This window comes from Spermophilus citellus (assembly GCF_964194105.1).
Source record: "Spermophilus citellus genome assembly, chromosome: X".
Lineage (NCBI taxonomy): Eukaryota > Metazoa > Chordata > Mammalia > Rodentia > Sciuridae > Spermophilus > Spermophilus citellus.
This window is the reverse complement of record NC_138190.1, coordinates 85,660,082-85,671,578: the sequence shown is the minus strand read 5'-3', so window position 1 is coordinate 85,671,578 and position 11,497 is coordinate 85,660,082. Positions and strand designations below refer to the sequence as shown.

Sequence of the window (11,497 nt, the reverse complement as noted above, 5' to 3'; positions counted from 1 at the left end):
GTAGCTCATTCGACCTCAAGGTGTATGCACAGGGGGATGGGGAGCAGGGAAAAGCACGTACGTAGCTAAGGAGACTGGAGAAAAGGCAGAAAAGGCTAAACCAAGACCCGAGGTGGGAGGGGGCGGTGGAGGATGAGACAGATCCTCCCTAGTAACCAGAAAAGGGCCAACTCCAACCGCAAGATGGTGATGCCACTTGTGGGGCCTCAGATTGGAGAGCACCGAGATGAGTGACAAGCAGTGTGCACCCAAGGCACTGCTCAGACAGGCGGTGTGTGTGTGTGGGGTGCTGTGTGTGCGTATGCATGTGGCAGGGGGCGGGGGGGCCTCCTGCTGCACTGTCCGCTGGAGATGGGGGGCGAGTTTCTTGGTGACGCGCGGCCCTCACGTGACCCGGAGCTGCAGAGCGACGCAGCCCAGGGTGCAGTCGTCACTCGCGTCTGGCTACCAGCTCCCCGCTGCCCTGCGCACGGCGGGCTGGCAACGGGCCCGGGGAAAGCGGAGCAGGTAAGGGCCCTGGGGCCCGCGCGTAGCGGCCAAGCCAGCAGCAGCTTGTAGGCCCAGCGCGGGTGCAGGAGGACAGCACGGCGGAGCCCCCCGCTTTCTCCACACCCCAGCATTCTAGAGCACATAAGTAGTGGCGCCCTGGCGTCAGGGGGCAGGGCGGCTGAGGCTCGGGGGAGGGGCAGCAGAGCAAGTAAGAGCAGAGGGAAAGCACTCTGGAGTCCTGCGAGGAAAAATGGTGAACGCCGCGGGGGGCGGGGCGGCTAGGGGAGCGGGGCGGGGTGAGGGCTGTGAGGGTACCGGAGCGCCGCAGGGAAGGGGCCGGGGGCGGCGCCCAGAGCTCTGCTGCAGCTGTCTCAGCTCCCCCTAACCTCCGATTTCTGCAGGTCTGTGGGGCCCAGTGTCGCGGCGGCGCGAATCCGGAGGAGGGGAAGAAGGCAAGGATAGGCCCAGGTCGGTGCAAGGGGCAGTGCTTGGGGGGCGGTGCAAAAATGCAATCTGAGACCCCCAACCCTAAATGGGCCCTCCTCCCCACCCCCGCCTTCCACCTCATCTCTGTCCTCCATTTTGGTGCCTGCTGAGCTCTGGGAAAGAATCCTGGGAAAGGAAAAATGGTGGGCTTTGGGGGAGGAGGGAAGAGAAGAGAGCTGGAGGGAGGGGCTCAAATTGGAGGCCCCCTAGAGGACGCGTGGAGTTTCTAAGGTGGGAAAAAAAATGAAATTTTAAAACCCTTCATATCTGACTCACAATCCTGCTTGTCAATGCACCAAGCATTCAGTCTGTCTCCTTGCCCTTGTCTTACTTGTGTTCAAAGAAAAACAACCAGAAAAAAATCTCATCATGGCAAATATCCATCAGGAAAACGAAGAAATGGAGCAGCCCGTGCAGAATGGAGAGGAAGACCGCCCTTTGGGAGGAGGTGAAGGCCACCAGCCTGCAGGAAATAATAGACGGGCACAGGCCCGCCGACTTGCCCCTAATTTTCGATGGGCCATACCCAATAGGCAGATCAATGATGGGTTGGGTGGAGATGGAGACGATATGGAAATGTTCATGGAGGAGATGAGAGAAATCAGGAGAAAACTTAGGGAGCTGCAATTGAGAAATTGTCTGCGTATTCTTATGGGGGAGCTCTCTAATCACCATGACCATCATGATGAATTTTGCCTTATGCCTTGACTTCTGCCATTTTCCATGAGATTAATACTGTGATTCCCACTGTTTTCCTTTTCCTTGCATTTTCCTGATATGCCTTTACTGATCTGTTTGCTGTGAACCTTATGTTATTTCCATGTCTCAAGTGGGTCTTGCGTTGCCAGCTTCTGACTGAAGATTGCCTTTGCACCCAGCCTAAGTTTCTGTCAGCAGTAGAGTTTTACCCATTTGCATGGAAAAATGTAAAGTTAATAAAGCAGTTAAAAAGCAATCTAAACATTTATTGTCTCATTAAAATATATGCACACACATAAATATATTAACTAAAAATACATCAAATTCTTAATTTGGGCATATTTCTGTGTGGTATGTGGCTAAGATGATACATGACTTTCTTTTTTCTCTTTATTACCTGGAGTTTGAAAGGCAAATAAAATATTTTATCAATGAGTTTATGAATGCAGTGCAGGTATGTAATAATCAATCAATAAACTCAAAGAATAAAGCTGCCCTTTATTAGACACATTCAGTTAAAGAGTATACTCTCTCTTCTGTGAAACAGGGAACAATGTTTGTCTTGAAGACTGCCAAGTGGAATAGGTGAAGTATGGAACTGGGTTTGGTGGGCTCCTGTCTGATTCCCTAATATTTAACTGGACACATCAGGTACTTGAAGAGAATTAGAGTGTTTTCACCCATGCACATAAGTCCATACAGCAAAAATTAGTGGGTTCCCCCATGTCATTCCTCTGTTATTGGCAGCCCTACTCCTCTGATTACTGCAGGGTAATTGGTATACATTTCCTTCTTGAGTCCTGTTTTGGTTTTTATTGATGACATAACTGTATTCCTCAAGGTAAGCCCACCAATTTATCTGGAGGCCCTTTTGAACCAAAATTTCCTCATTAACCTCTATGGATGCCTTCATAGCTTTAGACTTTAATCAGGTGAGTACAGTTCCCCTGGTTCTTGGGCTTACAGTGGTTCTTAACAAAACAAGCATTTGATTCTTTTTATGCCCCTCATCTTCAAAGAACTCAGTCATAAATGCACTGAGGCCTAACTCAGGAGATACATCTAGGTGTCTTACTAAATTGTGCCCACAATTCGATTACTGTAAACCTCCTGAATCCTTTATTTTTACCTGTGTTTCTATCCTTGCTGTGGATTTTCTCAAAGAGGATTCATGGCTGGCCTGCCCATACAGACATGTAAATAACATTGGGGGAACACATTTTCCTTAAAGATGAAGCACTCCCTCTCTCCATCCCATCCACTTGAAACAAAACTGCTTGCAAGCTCTTAAAGACCTATGTTAAATATTTAGCATTATGATTTTAAATATAAATTTATGCCCATCTCCAAACTGATTTTTGTCTTATATATCCTGGAGTTCAGTTCCAAATACAGTGGCTGACAGCAGATTATTAAATTATTCATTATTTTGATTAATGAACTATAATGGAATTAGAAACCCCACTGAATACTGTTCTTAATTGATTTCTTAAGTGGCCAAAGGCAAGTAATAATACCTATCTGGGAAGAATTACATTTAATTTCCAAAGGAACCCAGCAAAGGAGTTTTCTAACCCAAAATTCAAACTTTCAAAAAGTTCTTATTCTTTACTTTCATACACCTTTTTCTTGCATTATAATTACCTAGGAAAATTAAAAAATTCTGAGACTTGGGTGCCCTTCCTACCCCTAACACATTTTTGCCACTCTCTAAATTAGGAATTATTGTTTTGGCAATTCCTCAAGGATTCATGCATCTGAGGGTTGACAATATAGACACAGAACTACTTGTAGGAAGTACTCCATTTTACCAATGTTATGATCTGAATTAACTAACTTGATTCCACAATGAATATACTTTTCCAAAATATAAAGTTGGACTACATTAAGTAATCAATGCATATCTACATTTTTAATTTTTCTAAATAGCCTATTAAATTTGTGCATTATTATGAATTATTAATAATAAATGTATAATAATTATAATTATTGAGCAAAATATGCATTATCATTTTTATGTAGGCTAGTGGCCTCTCACAATATTGGGTTTTAGTCACCTGAACCTCAAGTTTCTTGCACAGTATATAATACTGTAGATAATTTAATAAGATAGTAATACACGTATTTGCCCATTTATGAATTTAGTTATTAATTAAATTTCACAATTATAATTTAACTGCAATTATATGTAACAACGTTTTTGTGTCTTTGTGGGTGGCTTATTTTTTATACATATGTAAAGTTTCTGTGAATAACATTTTAAAATGTAATAATTTTATAATTCTTTGTGTAATACTAGGTCATTATACATCTTTGAATTATGCTTAACATGTAGGAAAAATATAACAAAACCATAACCCAATCATCTAAAGGCATCAATTGTACATTATTTTATACTCATCCTCTATTTAGTCATTATAAAGCCAGGCTCAGAGCCTCTTTTGTGAAGTTCTTCCCTTTTCAAACCCACTTCCAAGAAAACATGTTCAGTTTAAAATGTTTACTGTTTTAACTCTCTCTACTCATCAATGATTAACTTTCAATTACCTCTTTTTCAAGGTTGAAAATCAGGAGCTAAAATGCAGTTGTACATGCCATCACATTTCCCCAAGTTCCTACCCTGTTGATAAATTTAGGAACATAAAATAGATACATTTACTTAACAGAATAGTACAGAAATATTATGAAACTTGAAAAATATTCCAGAATTAGGAAAAAGACTAGAGTACATAAATTAAATGGACAGGATCCCATGTGTGTTCTGCCTCCTTTCCTGACATCACATATATCATATAATAAACATACTGATCTGATTTAAAAATTTTTGAAAATACAGCATTTTATATAGTTGCTATCTCATATATAATCAGTCATGATACTTTCTAAGAATATAATGTCACCAAATGAGTTAATCATCAAAATTAATTAATTTTTTAATAATTAATTTTTATTTTTAATTCCCCCAGACATTATTTGAAAAATTACAATTAGCATGTTTAAAAATTTACTCTCGCCCTTGGAATTGATGGAAAACATTTTTGATTTCATAAAAATAAACTAGCTGAATTTCATATGAAGAAATTTTCAACTGTATGTACATTAAAAAGAATAATTTCTGCAGAAATGGAAAGAATTTTATTGTATTTCTATTGTAAAGTAATGCATTCTAAAGTGGCTTTTGTTGTTTTGAAACAGAAGATATTATGGAAATTTAATAATCTTTTCCTGAGATCACATGAGTGCCAATTAATTTTGTTTTTACCTATTTTTCCTGGAATTATTATTTAGTGTTTAACTGGTTTTAAAATTTATTTTTAAAGGAGCTGACTATCATGTCAATCAGAGTCAAAGACCCTGTCAAACTTTATAAAAACTTGTTTGAAAAGCAAAAACAAGAATAATGAATTTCAGATTATATCTGCACCTTTTAGCTGGTAATATAAATTTAGTGTTTACCTACTTATTACTTAGTGTTAATTGTATTCGTTGATAAAATGGAAATAATCATTTCTAGAGCTTCTGGGGGAACCAAAGGAGGTAAAAAGCATGTGATCTATTTGCTTCTTGTTTTTCATCTGCACATGTAGAAACCAAGTCCTTCAGAATTACTTCAGTTGTTCAGAATAACATCTAAACTGTTCAGGCCTTGAATCTTCCTAGCACAAAGAAATGATGTTTGAGGGGATGAATATGACAACTACCTCGATTTGCTCATTATCTATCCTATACATGGATTGAAACATTACATTGTATCCAGTATATGACTATTATTATTAAACATAATTAGAGAATTTTTTAATTAAAAATAAAATATATATTTTAAAAAAATAAATAAACTGTATGTAACTATCCTAGTCCAATCCTCTGCTATTATTGGACACTTTCCTTTCCTCAATTCTGCACTTTTCATAGGCCCTCATTACTACAGAATTCTCTATAGACATTTTAATGTGCCAATGGCTAGTTTATCTCCTACAGAGGCATGCTTAAAGACCTTCTATCTGACTTAGAGTTATACTAGTTTAGGTAGGTACTGTCTTAGACTACGGTATGTTGTATATTTTTAGTGAAATAAGTCTTCCCCTCAGTTTGTATTTGTGCTTTGTGTGTATGTGCAGTAAGCTCCCACTTCTCCAAAACATTCAAATATTTGAGTCTGTTTTGCTCTTTTTTCCCCCACTCTGAAAATTTCTGTCATGTAAATAGAGGGCTTAACCAGTAGTCATTTAAAATAATTATCAACATGATTTTCACACAATCATAATTAATGCTGTTACTTTTTAATATTTTTTCTATTTTATTTGAATTGTTTCTATTGCTATGTCTTTAGGATTGTATTTTTTTTTCTTCTGTGATGTCTAATCTGCCATAAACCCCATCTAGAATTTTTTTTTTTATTTTGGATGTTGTATTTTTAGGTTCTTGATTTTAAGTTTTGTAAGTCAGAATCAGAGTTGTGTTTAGATTAGGGTTAATTGTATAGTGCTAATGAGGAAAAACCTTGTGAGGACTCGATTGTTGTCCTATGAATTATGAGGCCTTCAAATCAGGCTAGTGTACTGTTCTGAATTTAATTCTTCTGGGTGGATTGTTTCTTGGTCCAGGGTTGTTTCGCACAGGCATGCAAATGTTACCACTGTTAACTAATTGCGAGGCCATTAGACTGAGATGGCTCTAATACCCTCAATTCCTATGTAAATAAACTGAAACCCAACTCATAGTGAATGTACCATCATAGCATAGTAAAATAAAAGATTTAACCAATTATAAACTCCCAACTAACATTTAGCTAGAGGATTTACAAATCAGAAACTGCCAACAAATTTCTAATGGGGGACTTTTCACTTTGGCAAAGAAAAGAAAAATTCTCTTGCTTTAGCAAACACCATATAAAAGCTTGGGAAATGGTGAGCTCAACCTGAGCAATTAAGACACATGAATGGCATCCTAGGGCTATATCTGGAGTATAAATACCCACAGGTGGACTACTTTGGCAAAAAAATCATCATTTAACATTTTCAATATTTACTATCTAATTAAAATTTAAAATCATGTTAATAATGTATATCCCAACCAACTACATGGTGAAAACACCTGTTTCTGCAGATCTGTGCAATAATGTGTTTCCCAACATTATTAATATTTGCTAATGTAATATTTCATTATTGAAGTGTTGGATTACTTTTTAATTTTCCCCATCATTTAAAAATTATATTTAAAGAAATACATGACTAGCCAGGCACAGTGGCACTTGCCTATAATTCCAGCTACTTGGGAGGCTGAGGCAGGAAGATCTCAGGATTGGAGACCAACCTGGGCAATTTAGGAAGACTCTGTCTCAAAATAAAATGAAAAGGAAGTTCTGGGATGCAGCTCAGTGGTAGAGCACTTGCCCAGCATGCATGAGGCCCTGGGTTCCCCCTCTGGTAACAGCTACTAACATGAAGAACCTGTTTACTCCTAAACAGTCAGCTCCATAAATAGTAGCTGTCTTTTCTCCCTGCACCTGGGGACTCTTGTGGCAACTTGATCTGGCACCCTCAGTCAGGGTCCATTAACTGTGTAATGAACATCAGAATTACTGTGAAGAGCCTTTTCTAATCCCTTACCAGAACTCCCTTGGTAGAAACAAGATGTCAACATCAAAAACCAATCAAGTTGTGAAGCCATAATAATAGTAGTCTCAGAAAATGTATATACCTATTTGGGACCAGTGGTATATGTGAAAGTCAATTTCACCTTTATTCTCCCAACACTAGGTATTACAATATTTTGTCTTTTTTGAAATCTGATCTGCTTGTTTGACCAGACCTGTCATATTGGAAGTATTAGGAGCTCCTCCCTTACTTAGGATTGCTAGATTTAGCAATACAGAATGCCCAAATGCATTCAAATGAACAAAATTGTATTGCATGCCATATACAGAGAAACAGAACAAGTAGTGTGTGTGTGCACGTGCGTGTGTGTGTGTGTGTGTGTGTGTGTGTGTGTGTCTGTGCATGCACACGTATTTTGGGGACTTGAGGTACAAAATCAGAAGGATAAGTTGGCAGACCTTAATCCATGGAAAATCCAATGTTGCAGTTCAAATCCAAAGTCCATTTGCTAGCAAAATTCTGTCCTGCTCAAGGAAGATAAGACTTCTGCTCAGTTCAAGCCTGCAAAATTGCATGAGGGCCACCAACTTTATAGAGAAAAATATACTTTATTCAATCAAAGTTCATCAATTTTAATGTTAATCCTCTCCAAATTCATTCTCATAGCAACATCCAGAATAATATTGATGAACTATCTAAGCATGATGGTCAAGTCAATTTAGCACATAAAATCAACCATCACACTCATGCTGAAAATTTTTATTATTTATCTGAAATTCAAATTTGACTAGTTATCCTGTGTTTTATGTAGACATGTGGGGCAGCTCTAACCAAGATGAACAGTGCCAGTTGAGCTCTAAGGAGATTCCAGCATCAGCCATCAGCCATGTGAGGAAACTCTATGGATGTAACAGATTAGTGCAGCTTCCAGATAACTGCAGTTTTGGGAGGACAGACACTACATGAAACAGAAAATGCTCATGTGAACTCATTCTGCACATATATTACTAAGTGGTAATCAGTAACTTTCGTTTGAAAGTATCAGCTAAACAGAATTAGAAATCCCAAACATTATGGCTTACTTAAATGTCCCCTTTTTTTCTGGAGTCTGTTATCATTGGATAACAAAGGGATTCTCTTACTCTTGAACATTTGGTGAAACTGTTTATAATCTTGACTATAATCTGTGTATGAGTTTGTATGTGTATAGATTTCTGAACATTTCATAAAGTTCTTCTTGAAGGAATTTCTAAGGAAAATTATTATGATATGTGATTGTCAACCCACTTTTGAAATTTAGAATCTAATTCCATAAGAATATCTTCAACTGCAGTAAGGTTAATTAAGGTACCAAAGGGGTGTTGTCACAAACAACATCCTGAGGGAAACCTCAGAAGTTACTTTTATAAGTGCTCAATCTGCACAAGGGGGATTTATTCATAAAGGTGTTCTGAAACTCTCTCCTGCTAAAGGGATAGCCATTTCCTTGGGCACATATACTTGGGGCTCCTTCAATAGTTAACAGGTAGATACATATTACAGTCCTTGGCCTTTCTGGCTGTCCCAACACAGCACTACCAGGGGATGTGTCTCTCCAATTCTGGAATAAATAAGGAGCCCACATGGACAGCAAATCTAAGTCATATTCTCTAAAACCCCCCTTATAGGGAATAACATTCATGTATATTTACCATTTTGTCATATTTCTTTTTTTAAATATTTATTTATTTTAGTTATAATTGGACACAATACCTTTATTTTATTTATTCATTTTTATGTAGTGCTGAGGATTGAAACCAGGGCCTTGCACATGCTAGGCAAGCATGCTACCGCCGAGCCGCAACCTCAGCCCCTTGTCATATTTCTTAATTGGTTTAGAGGATGGACTTTGAAAGAGGTATTTGGGGAAACTTATTAAAGAACTAGGTTTCTTTTTTTTTAGTTGTAGATGGACACAATATCTTTAATAATTTCTATGTGGTGCCGAGGATCGAACCCAGTGCCTCACACGTGCAAGGCAGGCGCTCTACCACAGAGCCACAGCCCCAGCCCCAAAGAACTAGGTTTCTTTGTAGGAAAACCATAGGAAATTTTGGAAAGATAGATACTAAAAGGACTATAGAGCTGCCACCATCCCTGGTGGCAGAGCAGAAAAGTCCTTATGAAAGGCAGCTTACTAGCAAGGGACTTGAAGGAAGAGGAACTGGTATGTGCAAACGCTGTTTCTCCTTCCAATTACACCAGTCAGGTAAGTCATTCCTGCCATAGAGCAAGAGTGAGTGTGTACAGAGACTAGTGGTGTTTTTGGTCATGGGTGTTCTTCCCCATAGAGGAAAATATCAGGAAATGAGGATAAGAATTAACCAAGATAAATTATTGTATGACTCAATTGACTAGGATTCTGTCTGCTAAATGATTATATTATTCTAGGCCTTCCTCCCTAAAATGACTCTGAGATTCCTGAAATGATGTTTTTTGGTGTTCCTAGATCATTTAGTCACATGATTATAGATAGACAGCATCTTAGTTTTCTGCTGTAGATGGTTAGCTGCTTGGCATGATGTATGAGTTTTACATGCTCACAATGGTCACTTGGAGATAACTCATCTCCAAGAACCCTATCAAGGGGCTGAGGTTGTGGCTCAGCAGCAGTAGAGTGCTTGCCTAGCATGTGCAAGGCCCTGGGTTCGATCCTCAGCACCACATAAAAATAGATAAATAAAAAAAGGTATTGTGTCCAACTATTACTAAAAAATAAAATTAAATTAAAAAAGAGACTTATCAGGTTTCCTTGGTTCTCTGTGTACTGATAACACTCCCCTGTCACTTTTAATGCGAACAAAATTCCTGACGAAAGGGATATTCTTTTTGTGTGTGTGTGTGGGGGGGGGGGGTAAATTGGGCAGAGTTCTTCCCATTGTCTGAGTCTGAGCGTAGTTCCTTTAGTTAGTATAATTTCTCAGGTGGTGTCCTCAAGAGTGAAGTTGTTTTGATATCAGAGAAATGCAAGGGGACAAAAGGTCTGTGCAGAGGCATTTCTGGTGCAGAGGACTGGCGGTTGCCATGGAAACCTGACGTCATTATGGCGACCATGGTGAGAGTGACGACATTGCTGTGTTTTTTTTTTTTTTTTTTCCCCACAAGAATATGGGGTAATTACTGAATGTCACAGGAAAATAACACATTCTAAAGAAGACCGACTTGCTCTGGTGAGAAGAGCAACTTCCCGCCTTCAGGTGTTTGGTCTCAGCAGAGAGTGTGGGTGCCCTGCAGTGGGGGATGAGCCTGTCTGGGATGTGGGGAGATGAAGGGATCCCAGACCCAAGTCACCTCATTCCTGCTCTCAGACTCGGTGCCCCGCTGACTGGAGAGGGAGAGAGGTGTGGGACCCTCCTGGCCCCAGGCAGCGTGATGTCCTGTGTGGTTATTGTGGAATCATAAATGCCTGGATGAATTTAAACCACTTTTTATTCATTTCCAGATCTGTTGGTAGATCATGGGAGATGAGTAAAAGAGAAGGAAAAGGCCTTGGTGAGAAGCCCATCTTACCTTCTGGTTATGGTTAAACACTACCCAGTTGTACCAGTGCCATTGGTCACTGAGCCATTGCCTCTTTCCAGCTTTGGGACTCAGTGATCCGCTATTGGGCAAGGGAGGGAGATATAGGACTAGCGAGCGTGGTGCCTTTGTACAGGGTGTCCTGAATCTACTTTCCATGCAAAAGTGGGTCAATAATTCTTACCCCTGTCATGTGTAGCTAATAAAAAACAGAAAGAATTCTCAACCCTGGGATTGTTGGGACCCTCAGTGATAACATAATGCTTATGTAATAGTGATTCCCATGTCTCTCTCAGACTGACATTGAAATATGCAGTTGTTTTGATGGTCTACCTTGCAATTTGAGATTGTAATATACATTGTTTCATGGTCATCAAATTTTTTACATATTCTATAATAATTTTTAAGAAACCAGGAAGTTATCAAGTATTAGTTGAAATGTCAAAATGTTGAGTACACAAATTCAATGTTTAAAAAATGATTATTACTTTATCATTTTCTCTATTATAATGATACACAGACACATTTCCTATATTAACCAGATAGGCCAAAGCATCATTGTTGTTATTTCCCCAAAACATAATATTTTCAGTTTTATATTACCTATGCTCCTTACCTCTCCCACTGTACATCAGTGTCTCTAGGCAAACACAGCACTTCTGTTACTA

At 39.1% G+C, this 11,497-nt stretch overlaps 1 protein-coding gene across 2 annotated transcripts; it reads left to right on the top strand.

Moving 5' to 3' along the window:
- The first annotated feature begins 278 nt into the window (after positions 1-278).
- BEX3 (brain expressed X-linked 3) lies at positions 279-1,930 on the top strand. 2 transcript variants are annotated; one of them, XM_081278118.1, is made up of 3 exons: positions 279-507; positions 891-957; positions 1,319-1,930. In XM_081278118.1, the coding sequence occupies exons 1-3, from the start codon at positions 352-354 to the stop codon at positions 1,681-1,683; spliced, it is 588 nt and encodes a 195-aa protein (XP_081134244.1). In that variant the 5' UTR covers positions 279-351; the 3' UTR covers positions 1,684-1,930. The 2 variants fall into 2 exon arrangements, with proteins under 2 accessions (XP_081134244.1, XP_081134245.1); XM_081278119.1 differs by lacking the exon at positions 279-507 and adding an exon at positions 525-742.
- Positions 1,931-11,497: the final 9,567 nt, after the last annotated feature.